The 19,831-nt window shown below is 35.3% G+C and overlaps 1 protein-coding gene across 2 annotated transcripts in view; it reads right to left on the bottom strand.

Moving 5' to 3' along the window:
- The window catches only part of LOC149562552 (tRNA (5-methylaminomethyl-2-thiouridylate)-methyltransferase), a 212,782-nt gene that overhangs the window by 30,625 nt on the left and 162,326 nt on the right, over positions 1–19,831 (bottom strand). For both annotated transcript variants that reach the window (XM_089826042.1, XM_089826043.1), the window contains exon 8: positions 11,699–11,850. In XM_089826042.1, coding sequence (XP_089682168.1) covers positions 11,699–11,850 — 152 coding nt within the window. The remainder of the gene's footprint in view (positions 1–11,698; positions 11,851–19,831) is intronic.

Raw genomic sequence — 19,831 nt, 5'->3', positions numbered from 1 at the left:
AAATGAGCAAACGGTTGATATCTTTACCAAGCCTCTTGCTAAAGTGGAGTTGAAATACTTCAAAGAAAAACTTGGTATGATTAATTGCAATAATGAAATTTGAAATAAAATGTTTATTTCATTTGAGTTTATGCTTCTGTTTGATTACTTAGTAGCATTTGATATCTAATGAAAGGTGACGATCTTTCATGGACATATTCATTAGAAAGAAATTATTTACAAGGTGACAATCTTGTAAATAATAGACCTGAGTGTATTATGGGCATCTCTAGACATTGCTTAAGTGCAAGTAGAGATTATATGTGTATCATGGACATCTCTAGACATTGCTTAAGTGCAAGTAGAGATCGTGAGTGTATTATGGGCACCTCTAGACATTTCTTAAGTGCAAGTGGAGATTATATGTGTATCATGGACATCTCTAGACATTGCTTAAGTGCAAGTAGAGATCATGAATGTGTTATGAACATCTCTAGACATTGCTTAAGTGCAAGTAGAGATCATGAATGTGTCATGGACATCTCTAGACATTGCTTAAGTGCAAGTAGAGATCATGAAAATTTAATCACTATGGACATCTCTAGACATTGCTTAGGTGCAAGTAGAGATCATATGATATACTTTATGTTGTTAAGAGATTTTAATATACATTGTGTTGATTACATAATGATTTTGATTCTAATCTAATGATGTTTTACTTCTCCCTTGCTAAAGAGGGAGTGTTAATGTTTTAGTGTCAAAAGAAGTAAAACGTGGATTATTTGATATACTGATAAGTGAATTAAATTGCTGCTGATTATATTAACTACATGTATATAAGTATATATACATATATATACATACCTATGTATGTGTAGTAGTGTATATATTGAATTTGATTATTGGCAGCCATTTAATATACTGTGATCGGGCTCTATATTGTTATCGGAAGATATATATTGATCGTGCCTCATTATATGTTATCGGACTTATGATTGTCGAGCTTGTAATTAAGCACGTAATTTTGTTTGGTTATGAAATGACATGCCTCCAAAGAGGCATGCCTCTATGTGGCCTTTAGGCCACGTAGAATCATGACTCTTCGGAGTCATGTACTCTTGCTTTCATATTAATATGCCGCTCTGATCGCAGCAAAGGTAATCAATTCACGGCATTTCCAGTACCTGCAATCAGAGTATAGATATTGTTTAACAATTTAATTTGCAAATAAATTCACATCAAATATATATTACTTCCATTCATTTCAATATACGGTCGAAGGAGGACTGATTGTAATCACTGGCAAAGCTATAAAGAAGAACATACTTTCAGCACTGGAACTATTCAAGTAAGGACATTCTCTGCAGTTATTATTATTGTAATTGTTTTGTCTATTAGAGATCCACAAACTTAACATTTGAGGCCTTGATCATCACCTTGCCCTCTAGCTTCTTCTTAAACTCACCTTGTCAAAACAAAGGAGAAAAGCATTAAGCTTGCCGAAAAAATTATGGAAATAAAAATTACATCAATAATAAACAAAATTCATCCCAATTTAAAACCAACTATTTTGCAAAGTCAAAAGCAAAATTTTAATCTCAACACAATCCCAAAACCATATATTATTATTATTTTTATTTTTCTATTTCTATTTTTTGTCACTTTCTCTCTCCTTAAATTTTTTTTTGAAGGGTAGAGTGGTTTTACGATTAATAAAGAATGATAGTTGGCTGGGGAAAATCTTGAGAGGAAAATTTTCGAAGATGCAAAATTTCCCCAAGAGTGAAATTTCCGAAGATGTGAAATCTCCCCAAGAGGGAAATCCTTTGTAAAATTATCAATTTCTTCTCGTTGTTCTAAAATTGAATGCTTAAGTTACTATCCAATAAAGGCATTTTTTTGAGATTATGGGACAAATAGGGAGGTAGGGAAATTTTTGAAGATGCAAAATTTCCCCAAGAGGGAAAATTATGAAGATGCAAAGTTTCCCCGAGAGGGAAATTTCGAAGATGCTAAATTTCCAAAAGAGAGAAAATTCCGAAGTCGCTAAATTTCCCCAAGAGGGAAAATTTTTGAAGATGCAAAATTTCTCCAAGACTTGAGTTTCTCACAAACTTCGTCAACAATGCAAATACTTCTCTCTTGGACTAAAATTTCATTTTGTACTTGAACTTACGCCATGAAAATTCCTCAAAGTGGCACCAAACTGCCCACACAAACCCAAGACAAAGATTTGCTTCCCGATGAGCCAAAAAATTTCAAACTCAACCCGGACTTGGAGACTTCAAAATGTTGCCAAATAAAACCACCTAAGACAAAGAATCTCACTAGCTAAAGAAAAAGAGGGGGGTTCCCTATTTGCAACAAGGTGATGGTCTAAAAACCACATAACATTGGCTTTTAATCCATCTTTCAGAAAAATACCTATTTGGGTAAGACTTTCAAATTTCCCTTTAAAGTCTTATTGTGATTCTTGTTTTGAGGCTATTGGGAATACTCTCGGTAGAAATTTTTAGGGTAGATGAGGGCTTACAAGATTTTTCTAAAAAACCTTTGCCCATTTTCTTGTTTAGATGGATTTCTCAAATGCTCCACTTACAAAGTTATCTTTGAAATTGCCCACTGGGGTGTAGATACAACCTATGGACTTTGAAGGCATTTCGTTTAGATGTAGAAAGTGCTTTCACATTAAGCACATTGCAACATATTGTACAAGAAGAAAATACATTAAGCAGCATCCCAATGGAAGGATTGCTTTACGCATTTGTATAATGTGGAGAAAGAGAAAGAGGAAAGGTCTAAAACCCGCTAGAGGCTACACAAGTAAAGGATAGAGAAGTCAACTCAAAGACTAATTTTGGGGTAGAGGTTGAAAGGGCCCAACAAGGCTTGGACACTAAAACTCCAAGAAATAACATCAACCCTTCAAAGTCTAATATGTTTGGTCATCGAGGTGATTCACTTGTGACTAATGCAACTAAGGAGACACGAGAACATGAGCTTCCAAAGAAAAATTGTGATATTGATAAGTTTACTGAAAATGCTAATGATTTTGGGAGCCCAAGAGATATTCCTGTGAAATGGTTGAAGGAGGCAAATAAGCTTAATTTTGGACCTCTTGATGGGTCTATGTGCTATGAAGTTTATCTTGTGGGAGGTGGACCCCTTGTTGTGTCCATCCCTGGTTCAAGTCATGTGAAAACTATTGTTTTTCTAGGATCATTTCTGCAAATGTAGTAACATTGCCAATGTGATTGATGCTTTCCAAATGTAGATTTGAATCTCATATAAATATGAGAAGAGGAGACATGTCTCTTCAATAGACATGTTCCTATAGTTAATCATCTTTAGTTAACTATATGTATAACTCACCTTTAAGCATATATGTAATATTAATATATTAACCATGTATGTAATATATTATTATATAATGTATAATATATATAATATATATTATATTACATATATAATATTATATATATATTATTCTTATCAATAATATAAGACATAAAACAATGTTCATATAAATCATGAATACAAATACTCAATGTAATGAGTATATCACTTCAACTGATGCTATACTTCAACACTCCCTCTTGTCAAGGGAGAAATGAAAAAAACATTTTATGAGATATCAATATCAAGGATATACACACACAACATATTCTCTGAGTTTAACACTCTGAAATAGTGACTTGTCAAATAACTATAATCACAATGTTATGAACACTATCATAACATATATTATGATCTCTAATTGTCCGAAACAATTTCTAGAGTAATCATAATGCTTTCGTTATCAATGACTTTCGGCATATTCGGAACAAAATTTTCATAATAACAGGCCTATCATTTGCAAGATCGTCATCTTACAAAGATTACCTTCTGTCTATTTGTTATCATGGTGTCCGGCAAAATCTGGCCCAAAGAATCATAATAACAAGTCTACCATTTACAACATCGTCATCTTATAATGGTTAGCTTCTGTTTATATATGTCAATGAAAAATCATCACCTTTCATTACATATCATATGTGAAATAGTAACCACCATGAACCCAGTCAGAGGGTGGTACAAAGGGTTTTCACCTCATTTTTCTCGCTCATAGAGGAGAGCGCATTATAAAGAATTTCTCTTAGAATTCTCAAAGAGAAGATACCATCCAAAAAGGATTGTATCTCAAAATTTCTCCCTCTAAACATCGATCCTGGGAAGTCAAGTCCTCTAGTTACTTCCATAGAAACTCTCTTTACCAAGGATGGTTGTCGAACTAATCACTCCCTCATGATATACGTAAGAGTGGGCTCATAAACATCATATAGTCACCCACATGTATTTCTAGACTCCCTCTGAGTATCAATCTTCTAAGCTCTTGTATTGCCTTTGAAGAAGTGTCATACTCCCTCTTAATGTAGAAGAATCTCATAATCTTAATCATCAAAGATGGTTTTTTCAAGAGCCTCACTTTATCCATCTTAGTCATTAGGGTCTTTGGAACAGCTATCATTAGATTTAGACTGCACAATATTTGGTAGCATATGTGAAGTACCAACCTTCTTTTCCTGTAAGAATATCCTCAAACATAAAGGAAAAGATCAAAGCAAATAACCCTTATAGTATGTATAGAATTACAAATAAATGAATAGATAAATGTAAAAGATACAAGTATTTATTTGCCAATGAAGGTCATGGAATATCTCCTTTTCTAAGGATGGCTCAAGTAGGAATGAAACATTGCCTATTATTCTCCCCAGAATGTAAAATTCCCACTCTTATATCATTGAACACTTTTACATCACATCAAATTTGATGACTTCTTTCTAAGTTCCAATTTCCTCTTTTCATCCATTGAAGCTCCAAACATTCATTAAGCTTAATAGTAGAAGCTAACACAAGCTCGTCCACAATACGCCAATATCTTGATTGAGTATGATTGTGCCACTTGAATGATTCTACAACTCATACGTCAAGTTTCATTTATCAAAGAGATTCTCGTAGATAGTTTAATTTAAAGTCACAACTTTCTTATGATGTACACAAGGGGTAGGCCCATTCACATAGTTGCATGAATTTCAGTCCTCTTGACTGTTACAATTTATCGATCACTAAAGATTCCATCACAACATTGGTTTACTCCCTCTAAATCAATATGATCGATATCACTGACAATTGATGAAACCATATCCTCTATCTGCTCCCTCTGACGAATGCGTCAGAATCCTTCCGAACATAAACCTTCTGAGCTTCTAAAATAAACTTCCCTTTAACAAAGTGTTAGACTGTCTCTGAATCAGATATTAATCCTCCTTTTCCTCAATATAATCGTGCAAGTACCAACTTAGTATAACCTTGAGATCTCTCGTCAACAAGTGGCAAGCATTTATGTGCCTTTCCTGTTATCTTATGGATCCCATGATATTTTGGTTGTAATTTTGATTACCTTTCATTCCATGAAAATAAGTTTGAACCAATAGTTACTGGCCCTTGCTAACATTACCTCTCTCCCTTCTAATTGTTTCACTAGTGTATTGAGATCCAATATCAAGTCCGCATAAATGTTTGTTGGTTTCCTTTTTTCATATATTTCATCTCCTTCCCGTGCTATACCCAGTTTGACCTCTCACACCATGAATTTTCTTGGTATGTTATGATAGATTAAGTCATCATTATTCAAATAAGAAATATGTATCATCTATACATATATTCAATGACATTTAAGGAGGTCTCCATGCATTAATCTTTTAATTATTAAATATCACTCTTAAATAAAAATCATTCATATATCACAAACTTGTATATGTCATGTATAATATCCTATAATCTCTAACATGAAAATGAACATTATGAAATAAAAAAATATTATTAGTAAACATACCTTTAAATATTACAAGTAAACATACCCTTATTCTTGACACCATTATCTTGTTGTATATGTATTTATTCACATCTGCGTGCAATGAAATTAATGGTGATCCAGTTTAAATCTCTTTTGATGCCCTGCAAATATCAGTCGAGCAGAATGATGGGGAAATTCACAAATAAAGGAATTTCAATCAGGTAACTCTGGAGTACCTCTAAAGGATGACACCCCTTTACTCTTGGACAAAACGAAACCTCTGTTCAGGATTATTTCCTTACCTAAACCTTTGTTGCTCCCTATCAAAGAGCCCTTTCATCTGCCTGCGAGTGCTGAACATGTGAATCTTACAGTGTAACTGTAACCACCCCAAAGAAGTCTCTTCAACTTGGAGCCTTCCATAAAATTCTAGAGCCTCAATCCTAGAACTCAAGTGGGCATATCTCCAAGCTCGCAACAGGTCAATGAATCTGGAAGAGGGGGTTACTTCTCTTCCTAAGGGGCTGCTGATTATCAGCCAGTGAAAGAAGGAGATTGAGCGGGCTGATGCAGGTTGCAACTGGAGTATGAGATAGATGACGGAAGATATAATGGAAGCCTACGCGAGTGGTCTACACACTCGATACCATGTGTTATTTGGACACATCATAGGCAGCAACTTTGATCAGATCCATACACCTACACCAACAGGTTCCTTCTTTCCTATTCAACACTGCCCATTCCATATCTTCCTTTTGATGATATGGGCATGTGATGTGATGTTCTAAGCAATGTATTTTATCATCATGTGGTGAGTGATTATGAATGCTTTGTCAAACCAGAAATATGCTCAGAATGACACCATGTACAAACCCAAATGGTTGTAAACCATGAAATTTGTTGCACGTTTATTAAATCTGAAAAGGTACAGGTTACAATATCTGAAATTTGAGGTCCATTCCTCAAGCCATGCGGCTCGTCATCATGGTAGCAGTATGATACATAATTGAATCCAACATTTGGAAACATGAACAATTCATTCAAACCTTTTAACAAAATGCTGATGATGCCACAATTCACTGAGAAGCTATTGAAGCCTTACACTCCTCTGATTGACACACATTGAGTGCAGAGGTGTTAATTGAATAGTTATATACCAATTTATACTGAATCGAGGCAGGATCAAACACATTTCCAACAGATCTATCTTCTGCAAATAGCGCCCTCCCAAAAAATGCCATTTATATGTGAGAAATTGTAATAAACAATTTCATTTATGAACATAGATACAATACATTTGTAGTTGGCTCTGATACCATGTTGACAAGCCGCTATACTTCAACAAAAACCCAATCTTCTGAATAATAAATAATATTTTAACAACCAAAAAAATTTATATAATGTATAGTTAATATAATAATAAGATAATATAATTAATATAATAATATAGTAAATTATTATTGAGGCAGGCGTAATAGTTCTTACAGAGAAAGGCAAAGATGAATGGACATATACGTGCCTTCTACCAAGAGACTTCTCATTCAAGTACACCATATAAGAATTCAAAATCCATCATCAAATAGAAGGTGATGTAGAAATAGGAACATTCAATTTTAGAAAGATGTAATATCTTCAGGGGATTAAACACTTAGAACTGATGGAAGGTAATCAACAATAGGATCTGAATACAAACTACAAATGTAGCACATTGAAATAGTAATTATAGCAACCTCTCATTAATATAGATTACAATAATTAATAAATATAGCAACTGTCAATGTGTTGGATGACAACAATTTATACATATAGAAAGGTCGTAGAATCACAACAAAAGCACAATATCCTTCACCAAATTGAATTTTACGTGATAAGAATATGGAAAGATGGCAAGGTCAAGGCAGCAATCACAACAGTAGCCGATGCATCCAAGGAAGACGGAAAATGAGGAATTCAAACTAGACCTCAAGATTATCAGCATTTCCATCAATTGCAATATCCATTGCTATAAGGGTTGTATGATCATGGCACATATTGTAAGTCGTCGTGCATATTGACAGAAGTTTTAATCTCCCTACGTGATATCTTGGATGATAGAAATTGAATCCCATATCCTCGTCCAAGTCTCGGTTATTGGTATTTACTAGTCTGCAAACTACATATCTCATCGGCTACAATATTTGTAGCAGACAATATTATCAGGTTCGACATAAAGATGGGAACAATAACTATTAACAACTGCCGCATTATGTTATATCTCAATCTCTTATGTCATTTAACATGATTCATAATTTAGGCAAGACATTCATAAATTATATTGGCTGGAAAATACCTGTAAGATCTTATAATATATCGCTACTTTGACAATGAGACACAAAAAGAGGTATTTCATTTGTGAACTATACAAACTTTACAAATAAATGTATTTTAGCAAGGATGAATATAGTCCAGGAGGACCCTTATTATAATTCATGATGGATTTATTAAAGAAACATATATAAGCGTCGTGGAATTGTAATATTGGAGCCTTGACATCAAAGAACGTGAATTATAGATGAATACTAAGTCCACAAAAAATAATTAATATCAGACCAGCTTGAATCATTGTTATTGTCACTTATACTTAGTGCCTGGGATTAATTGATCGACAAATTTCTATGGGGCCTCTTTTCTCTTGTGACTATTTCATGACGTGTTGTTGATGAGTTCATATAGGAAGTTGATTGGGCATGGAGCTAATTTTAAAACACATCTGAATCCTAGACCTTGGCATCAATAATAGGTTGTTTGTGCATCCATAGTCATATTATGAGTACAAAAAAGAAATCATTGCATGAGGATTGAGGAAATTTGTTGTAGAGCTAAACATTGACCAAAGTGACATTAGCAGAGTTTTATGGTTTTCAATTCTAGACTTGGTTAGTAAAGAGTTTTTATTTGAGATTGAAGGATATTCTATTCAGGAAATTACAGTGGTATCAAAGCATGGTCCTACCATCTTGTAGGGTTAAAAAAATAAAATAAGGAATCATTCTAGTCAATAGAGAGGAACCTAACAATAATAAGAGAATAACAAAAGTGAACTCAGAGATATAAAATTATTGGTAAACAATAAATGCAAATCAATTTCATAAGATGGTTCCAAATTCTTGTATAGAAAAGAAATCTTTTGGAATAGAAGTGTAAGGAGAACATGAGCAAAGATATAAGTCAAGTTTGGAAAAAAGATTAAGCCATAAGTTAAGCAAAATTTAAGTAGAAGTTTGTAGCCGATTTGAGAAGAGATTATTGCAATTTGAAGAAGAGATCCATAGCAGAAGTTCTGGAGAGAAAAGGTTGACCATCATCCCTTGTATAAGCAACATTGATAGGGTATTCATAGTAGAGGGGAAAAGGCTACAATTAAGAAAGAAACGCCAAGTGCGCCCTATTGCTAACACATTTCCAAGGCTGCAAATAAGGAAGAATCATGAAGGGCATCCTATTGCAATGGCAGTTACAAGAGAACCATTATATGGGTCCCTATTATGTGGTGATTAAGGGAGAATTACTAAGGGCACCGTATTTTAGAAGTAATTAAGGAAGAACCACTAAGGACACCCTCTTGTAGTGGCAATTAAGTAAGAACCGCTATTTGGGCACCTTACTTCACTATCATTTAGGGAGAACTACTAAGGTTACCCTACTGCAAGGCAGAGATGACACATCTCTAAAAGAGGACATTCTTGGTAAATTTTAGATACTAGATCAAGGACATTCTCGGTGAATGTTGAGAATTGATTGAGGACACCCTTGGTGAATCTTGAGACTTGGTCGATGACATTCTTGATAAATATTGATCTAGACTAAGGTCATTATTGGCAAATGTTGAGACTAGATCAACAACATTCATGGTGAATATTGAAATTCCTAGAAAGGAATTAAGGAAAAGACTCTATATCTCTAAAGGTTTGTCCATCAAGGAATATTGTAAGGCAGGATTATTGCGCAGCGGAAGCCACTCACATTTAATTGGCATTGCTTAAGGATAAGCAATTTTGGGGAAAGGCACACTGTGATGTCCCTTATCTAGAATAGGATTGAGTAATAAATCATAATAACTAAATGAACAAATAAAAATAATATAATATAATCTATTATTTATATAATTATATGATATACTATTATTTATATAATAATATGATGTACTATTATAATATATTATTAGTGACGAGGAATTCTTAATAGTTGTTACAAAGAAAGACAAAGATGAATGGACATGGGTGTGCCTTCTACCAAGGGATTTCTCATTCAAACACACCATATAAGAAGTAAGTTATTATTATCGAAAAGGTGGAGAGATAGCAAATGGGAACATTCAATTTCAGAAAGAAGTATTATCTTCAGGGGATTAAACACTTAGTACCAAGGGAAGGGAATCAACAATACGATCTGAATACAAACTGCAAAAGTAGAACATATCTAAATATTAATTATAACAGCCTATCATTAATATATAAAATGTATATCAAGACATGGATGAACTTCATATAATCTGGAAATCCACTTTTTTGGCAAATCAACTATATTGGAGGGTTGGTGACTGACGAATTCCAGGTTGGGGCAACTGGTTATACAAACAGCATTTCTTACAAAACTCAAAAATTCAAGTATTGGATATTCCATAGAGGAAAGTAGAGCGAACTTTTGGAATGATTTGGGACTGGGACATTACAAGCAATTAATCATTCCTCTAAGACTGAATCATAGCTGCAAGAATAATATTCATATCAGGTTGTCAAGACACGAATTTATACTAGAATCAAGATTATACTTTGAAATAAGAATAAGGAATTCTAGTAGTTGTCCCTTAGTTCCAGAATACATGGAGAGGGGACAGTACAGATGATGCTCTCAGGGACCTCTCATTAGAGGGTCTACCTTGGAACAAAAGAGTTGAAGGAGACTTTCTACTTGTGTACTCTTCAACACCATCAATTCTAGCTTCTCCATTTTATTATGACAAATTTCTTGGAAATTCCAACTAAATCACCAAACATTTCTGGATTCCCCATCTCTAGAAATTTCTTAGTAATTACAACTAAACAATCTCCCAAATAACCATCACACAGCCCTACCTACATCAGCTTTGCAAAAATATACACTCATTAATCTTACGCCACGATTATGGTGTGTGTGTGTCTTATTTATGGCTTGTATTGGATAGGTACATACTATACACAGAAAATATTGAACTATTCACGAAGAAAGAATAAAAATTGGTCAATAGATAAGAGCAAAAACTGTAGTGAATATAATTAAGGTATAAGGAGTGTGAAGATCAGAAGGCACCTCTATATCACAATCAATAAAAGGCTAAAAGCCAATTATTACCAGCTAGGTTCAGTACATTAATGATTAACATGACTGACTGGGTGACTGAAGACATAATAGCTTATTTAGTGATGGCTTCAAAGAAAACTTCAAGTAGTAATTTCATTCATAGCCTTAATTATTCACAGTTTCTTCCTATCATATAACCTGAACAATTAAAATTCTATTTTCCATCTGAAACTAAAAAACTAAAAACTAAAATCATACAGCAATGTTTAGGTGACAGTTGAACATTTAAGGACCCATAATTTACAAGCAGTTATTCTAAAGGGGGCAGCAGGGTGAGGGAAGATAGAGGTTGCAGAAGAGGGAAGGAAAAGAGCCAACTCGGTGTGGTAGGGGCAGTAGGAAGACCATTGGTTCTCATGCTGAAGAGGGGTTTGCTGGAGCAATATACTGACTAGGTTCGGTTAGAGTATGTGAAACATTCATCAAATAAACATTTCAACAATTCTTCATACCTCATATAAACAACACTAATTGGAAAGATCCTTCAATACTGACAATTCTTACCAAGGCCCTCCAGGAAGACGAATTCCTTGGCGTTGCCCAATTGTGTAGAACCAGAATCCTCTATGTTTCCCAAGAAAATCTCCTGTCTCTGCTTCTAATAGTATACCCTCCATCTCACCAATGTGTTTTGAAACAAATTCACTGAACTTTACCTGAAAAATCCAAGTAAATTTTTCTGATGACCCTTCTTAGAATAGAACCCAACAATTATACAATAATAGTATAATACAACATATTTTACAGGGCCAAACAATCAAGCATTATTATATTAAATTATTATTAATAATATTAAGAATCAACACATATACCTAATTGAATATAATTGGCACAATCCTCATGAGTGCACCATTGTAACTACAAGGTCGTTACATAATCATTCATTCTTGATAGTTGAATACATTGGGTGATCACAATAAATCAACAACAAATACATAGATATTTATCCATAACCCATTTAATATATTTAACAACATTATTATTCAAGACAATAATAATATTCTACTATCCATTTATACATCTTAAATAATAATGTTTAATAATTTATAAAACATTGCTAATAAAAGTGCATATTATATTTCTAACACAATATATTTTAAAATAAAATAAATGAAAACAGGCGGAAGCCATCCTTAAGGAGGTCGGGGGCCCACATGAATGGAGACGTCGCCTTTACAACTTGGCCCATGATTCATATATATACGTCACATAGCAATTAAAAAGAGATAAGGGGAAATGATAGGATATATAAAAAAGAAGGCAGCAAATAATAAAACACCGAAATCCATAAGTAGAGAAGATAACAGCCAAATACATCTAAAAGAATACAATTCATGTGTTTAGGAAGCATGATAAGAGGGTAAGGTGGAGAAGTTTGAAAAAATAAAAATGGTGGGACCATTATTAAATAAGAAGAAACTATTGTGTAAAAGAGGTGTAAGTAAAGAAGTGGGATAGACATTGAAAAAGATAAGGGAATTAAGGTAAGTGACGTTAAATAATAAAATAATAATAAGGGGCACCACATAGTAACCATAAATATATAAGGATATAAAATATGAAAAGTAGTCGATAAAGGACATAGTGAATAAGATGAATATTGAGGAAGTTATTAATTTGTGAAATAAGGTAAGGAAGAAACAATAGTGGATAAAAGTAAATACATCAATTTAAGTCATCGCGTTATTATTATGGGAGGTATATAATATTAAATATATCTTTTTGCATACTTGATTATTATCTTCCATTCTTATGTCATTCAAAGAATTTATATATCTTGGTGAATATATCGTGTGGGGATATACTTTGCATATCTTCAATAGAAAAATACAATTGAAGTTCTCATAAGTTATTCATAATATTCACCCAAATTGGAAATTTGAAGCAATTTGAGAGTGGATCCCAAGAAAGGGACATTACAATGTTAACTCACAGACTAATTGACTAGCATATAACATTACTGTTACTGCATACTTAACAATATGAGGTATTCTAATTTCAATCAGTACTAGGATTGACGTGTTACAAGCTAGAGTTGTCGTTGCACGAAAAGATCGACCTGTTAATGCCTGATACAACCACTAGACTTCAAGAGGCGGTTAAGCCATGTCACGAATCCCAAAGGGGAAGGCTGGCGATTAGTCCAACAATTCCCCCTCCAGCGTTATCCAAGGAGATTCGAACCTGTGACCAAACTCTGATACCAATTGTTACAAGCTAGAGTTGCCGTTGCACCAAAAGATTGACCTATTAATGCTTGATACAACCACTCGACTTATAGAACACGGGAGGTGGTTAAGCCATGCCACGAATCCCGAAGGGTGAAATGTCCCTTTACTGATTTTTTTATGATATTTCCAGCCTCAAATCTGAACTTTAAAATCAAACAACCAATATAACAAAGATCTGCCAATTTTCCAATAAAACCCAAATCGGGTATGTCCAAATTAGTGCCAAAAACTTCACAACTTCACAAATTATTAATAAATCTGAAAATGGACATTTTTACAGAGATTTCAGCAGCATAACAGCCTACAAAATGACATTTCCAGATTTGTATAGCCCTTACACAACAGATCACAAATGTAGGGCAAAACTATGCTCAATCGGGCTCCCGAAATTAACACAAAAAATGCCCGGAAACACCACAAAACACTCATAAATTATCTCAGAAGTTTAATCATGACCCAATACATATATTCAGCTCTATTTTAACATCATAAAGTCTGAAATACAACAGCAAACCAAACTGATATGAAACACTCAACTGAAAACCCAAATTCAAACCAAAAACAACCCCGAAAACACCCAAATCGGCACTATTCAGCACAAGGGCAAACTCCGTATGAGCATGCACATGGAATGGCTTCAAACTCCCGTCCTTAGCCTTCCTGGAAACCTGCAAACTCCCGTTCTTGGGTCTCCTTCTCCACAGGTTTGGCAGCCTCTGAAGAACAACAAGAAAATTATCAAGAATCGAGATGTAGAATGAGCCCAAAATGCCTCCAAACCCCTTTTAAAGAGGGCATAACCCTAACTCACGTCCAAGAGGGGTTAATAAAATATAATTTAATAATAATTTTTATTTATTAGTCCATTGGTTTCCAAAGATTAACCCTTTTTTCCGAAATTTCACCTTTTTGGAGCCTGCCTGCCTTAACAAAGTTTTTTTTTTTTTAATTATTTGAATAGGGGACATGACAAGTCCTCCCCTCCCAAATATTGCTTGTCCTCAAGCAATGAAGGTTGGAATTTTCAAGAATATGTTCTCCTTCCCAAGTTGCATCCTCTAGTGGTAATCCTTTCCATTTGACCAAATGCTCTGTGATGCTCCTATTTCTCAACCTTTTCTCTCTTGTATCCAAAATCTCTTCTGGTATCAAAACTAATTTCCCTTCATCATCAAGAGGTGGTAATTCTGTAGATACTATGGTTTGCTGGCCTAGAACCTTCTTTAAGCAAGATACATGAAAAATATTATGTATTTTGCTGTTTGGTGGGAGCTCTAATTCATAAGCTACCTCTCCTACCTTCTTGATGATTTTATAAGGCCCATAGAACCTTGGCTTGAGTTTCTCTGCCCCACTTCTCTTCAAGGTGCTTTGCTTATATGGCTGCAACCTCACAAATACCAAATCTCCCACCTCAAAAGATCTTTCAATCCTTTTCCTGTCAGCATATATCTTTTGTTGGTTTTGTGCATGTTGTAGATTATCCTTGAGGGACCTTATTATGTCTTGGCTTTGCTTGATGAAATCACTTGCTGCGGGTACTCTGCTATCGGAAAGTATTAGATCAACAAAGGAAAGGGCATCATAACCATAAAGAGCACGAAAAGGAGGCATACCAATAGACATGTGATGAGATGTATTGTAACAATACTCCCCTAGGTGTAACCATTTCACCCAAGCATGTTGTTGATTTGAAACATAGTTCCTCAAATATCCTTCTATCCATTTATTAACTATCTCTGTTTGTCCATCTATTTGAGGGTGATAGCTAGTACTGGGAGTGAGTTCAGTTCCTGCCAAATGAAAGAGCTCCTTCCAAAAAGAGCTGAGGAATCTACTGTCCCGGTCACTAACAATGTTTCTAGGCAAACCATGTAATCTAAAAATTTCCTTGAAGAACAATTCGGCCACTTGTGATGCCTTGAAATCAGATGTGATAGGAAAGAAATGTGCATACTTAGTTAGTCTATCTACCACCACATATATGCAATCCTTACCTTGAACTTTGGGCAACCCAGTGATGAAATCCATGGAAATACTTTCCCATTTTTGTTCAGGAATAGGAAGTGGCTGCAACAACCCTGCAGGAAAATTTTGCTCACTCTTGCTTTGTTGGCATACCATACATTCCTTAATGTGTTTAAGGACATCCTCCTTCATACCCTTCCATGAAAACCGCTCTCGAATTTGCCTGTATGTCTTGAAGTATCCCTGGTGACCAGCCAAAGGTGTGTCATGAAAGGCCCTCAATATCCTCTCCTTAGTTTTTGACCCTGGCACTAAGAAGATCCTGTTCTTGTAATAAATCAATTCATCAACAACCTTGTACCTGTTATCATCCACTAACTTATCCAAAATCTTGGTGGCAAATGAATCTTTAGCATACTCTAAAATTATGGAGACTTTCCAATCAGCAGAGATAGATGATAAGGAACACAAAGTGGGCTTTCTTGAGAGAGCATCAGCAACCACATTATTCTTTCCTTTCATGTATTCAATATCAAAATCATAAGCTTGCAATTTGCTTACCCATTTTTGTTGACGATCATTCAAATCCCTTTGGTTCAAGAAGAACCTGAGGCTATTATGGTCTGTCTTTACAATGAATCTCCCACATACCAAATATTGTCTAAACTTATGAAGTGCATGCATGATTGCCAACATTTCCTTATCATAGATGGAGTACCCTTTCTCTGATTGATTTAATTTTCGACTCTCAAATGCTATTGGATGTCCCCTTTGAGTTAGGACAGCCCCTATACCTTCTCCCGAAGCATCACATTCAACAACAAAAGGTAAAGAGAAATCTGGAATTGCAAGCACAGGGCATGAACTCATTACCTCCTTAAGCTTATCAAATGTTTTTTGTGCCTCTTCTGTCCAAACAAAAGCTCCTTTCTTTGTCAAATCAGTCAAGGGGGCAGCAAGCTGAGAAAATCCCTTGGAAAATCTCCTATAGTAGCTACACAACCCGAAGAAACCTCTCAACTGTGTAAGATTAGTGGGTGGAGGCCAATCCAAAATTGCCTGGATTTTTTGTTGATCAACCTGTACTCCTTTAGAGCTTATAATATGTCCCAAATATAGGATCTCTGTCAAACCAAACTCACATTTAGATAGCTTAGCATAGAAGGATTGCTGCTCCAAGATTCCCAAAACAGTGTCTATGTGCTTTAGATGCTCTTCCCATGTTTTACTGTATATCAAGATATCATCAAAAAATACCAAAACAAATTTCCGAAGATGCTGACTGAATACCTTATTCATACAAGATTGGAATGTTGCTGGTGCATTAGTGAGTCCAAATGGCATAACAAGAAATTCAAAGTGCCCATAGTGACATCTGAAAGCAGTCTTTTCCACATCTTCACTCCTCATTCGGATTTGATGGTAGCCTGATCTTAAGTCAATTTTTGAGAAGTATACAGCACCATGTAACTCATCAATGAGTTCATCTATGCGTGGTATGGGATACCTATTTTTTATGGTCTTCTTGTTTAGAGCCCTGTAGTCTATACACATTCTCATTGTACCATCCTTTTTCTTGACAAGTACCACAGATGATGCAAATGGACTAGAGCTAGGCCTTATGAATCCCATGTCTAGGAGTTCTTTAATAGTTTTTTCAATTTCTTCCTTATAACCTCTTGGATGGCGGTATGGGGTTGTTATAACTGGTTTGGCACCCTGTTCTAACTCTATAACATGCTCAAAACCTCTATCTGGTGGTAATCCTGGAGGCAAGTCATTGAAAACTATACTATGCTTATCAAGAATATTTTGAATTTCAAAATGGAAATTACCTTGATTCTTGGGAGAGCTTGTTGGTTGGATTATGACTCCTGCTGCCCATGTTACTTGTCCTCTTCGAAAAGTCCTCTCCATCCTCTTTGCAGAGACCGCCTTAGGTGCTCCATTCGATAACCCTCTCAATATGACTTCTTTCCCATTGGAATGAAATTTAAACTCCATAGTTTGATGGTTCATGTAATAGCCTCCGATAGAGTGCAACCATTGAACACCCAATACAAGATCTGTCTCCCCAATACCAACCACATAGAAGTCATCACATAACTCATAATCTCCTAAGGTCATCTTGAGTTGTTTCACCACCCGTGTGCAAGGCATAGTGAATCCATCAGCTACAGTAACATTGAATCCCTCAAAATCTTCTGCTTTAAGCCCTCTTTTCATGACAAATCCCTCATCAATAAAATTGTGAGTTGCCCCACTATCAAGAAGAATAGTCAACCTTTGCCCTGCTAGTACCCCTCGAATTCGGAAGGGATGGTATCTTGGGACTCCTGATAATGCTGCTAAAGTGCCATCCTTGCTGATTTCTTTTAAATTCTCTTCTTCTACCTCCTCCTTAGTATCATGAAATTCCTCATGCTCATCTGAATCAGATTCTGAAGCAACTTCAATATAGTGCACTTGACCTTTCCCCAAACATCTGTGTCCTGGAACCCATGGTTCTCTACAAGTAAAACAAAGCTTTTTCCTTCGTAATTCACTCCTAGTCTCTTCATCTACCTTCTTTTTTGCCACATTTGTCACATCTTTTGGTGGTAGTGTTGGGAAAATCTTTTTCTGAAAATTTCCCTTATGTTGCCAAAGATTTGGGGGTTTTTGATTAGTGACTAATTTCATAGGCACGCAAGTTTCAAGTTGCAAGCTTCTTTTGATAGCTTCCTGTAAGGTTGAGGGTGAGAAAGCCTTAACCAAACCCTTAACAGAATCTTCTAAACCATCAAGGAAAAGATAAATGATCCTCTTTTCACTCATATCAGGTACCATAACAGCCACTTTTTGAAATTCTTCTATATACTCATTAACTGATTTGGTTTGCTTCAACTTTGACAATTCTTTAAAGTACTCTTCATCATCCTTGAGGTCAAATCTATCTATCACCCTTTGACTGAAATCTTCAAATGTAGTTACCTGATCGTGACCTTGAGTAGTCATTCCATGATACCACCAATCATAGGCTGCATCTTCCAAGTGTAAACTTGCAAATTGAATAGCATCACTCTCTTTCATGGGGTTAAGTGAGAAGAAAGTTTGTAATTTTTGTAGCCATGCTCTAGCTGAAATTTTATTTGTTCCATCAAAAGTAGGCGCTGTAAACTTGCTTATTTTATTTTTGAGCTCTCTTCCACTTGTGTCATGCTCCCTCCTATTCTCTTTCTTGGGCATCAAAGCGTTCATCATATCCACATATTCTCTAAAAGGAACTGAACTACGAAAGTCATCATCTAAGCCATTGTAAGTAGCTCTTAATGTAACCAAATTACCTGTAACCTCTTCCACTGGATTAATGGCTGGATTTGGTACTGGTGGCTCATCTGCAGGCAAGAAAATGGATTTGGTTGATTTAGATGGTGTGGATCTCCCATTTCTCGGCTCCTCTGAAGTGCTCCCTTTCTCATTAATAGATGCAATTCCTTGTAATTTTTCTGTCAATATTCGCAAAGCCTCTCTAGTTTCCGCCAAACCATCCACTGTTTGCTTCTGAGTATTTTGGATGTCTTGGAAGAATTTCTTTGCCATCTCATCTGGATCAGCCATACCTTTTTCTTCCTTGGATTTTGTACTTTTGCTTTCAACTGGGGCTTTGATCAAAATTTCTTTGTTCTTTTCTCGCTGTAAATATCTTTTTTCTCTTTCACTTAGTTGCATGCAATCATAAAATATGACATGCAAGATCTGGGTAGTTATCAAAACTTGACATGCAAGATCTGGGTAGTTGTTAAAACTGACATGCAACTTCTACAAACCCTCAGGCTGGCAAGATCACGGCTCTGATACCACTGAAATGTCCCTTTACTGATTTTTTTATGATATTTCCAGCCTCAAATCTGAACTTTAAAATCAAACAACCAATATAACAAAGATCTGCCAATTTTCCAATAAAACCCAAATCGGGTATGTCCAAATTAGTGCCAAAAACTTCACAACTTCACAAATTATTAATAAATCTGAAAATGGACATTTTTACAGAGATTTCAGCAGCATAACAGCCTACAAAATGACATTTCCAGATTTGTATAGCCCTTACACAACAGATCACAAATGTAGGGCAAAACTATGCTCAATCGGGCTCCCGAAATTAACACAAAAAATGCCCGGAAACACCACAAAACACTCATAAATTATCTCAGAAGTTTAATCATGACCCAATACATATATTCAGCTCTATTTTAACATCATAAAATCTGAAATACAACAGCAAACCAAACTGATATGAAACACTCAACTGAAAACCCAAATTCAAACCAAAAACAACCCCGAAAACACCCAAATCGGCACTATTCAGCACAAGGGCAAACTCCGTATGAGCATGCACATGGAATGGCTTCAAACTCCCGTCCTTAGCCTTCCTGGAAACCTGCAAACTCCCGTTCTT

The sequence above is a fragment of the Cupressus sempervirens genome, chromosome 4, assembly GCF_028749045.1.
Source record: "Cupressus sempervirens isolate cs-2001-9-10 chromosome 4, ASM2874904v1, whole genome shotgun sequence".
Lineage (NCBI taxonomy): Eukaryota > Viridiplantae > Streptophyta > Pinopsida > Cupressales > Cupressaceae > Cupressus > Cupressus sempervirens.
Note: the sequence above shows the minus strand (reverse complement) of the source record. Positions and strands in the feature narration are given on the sequence as shown.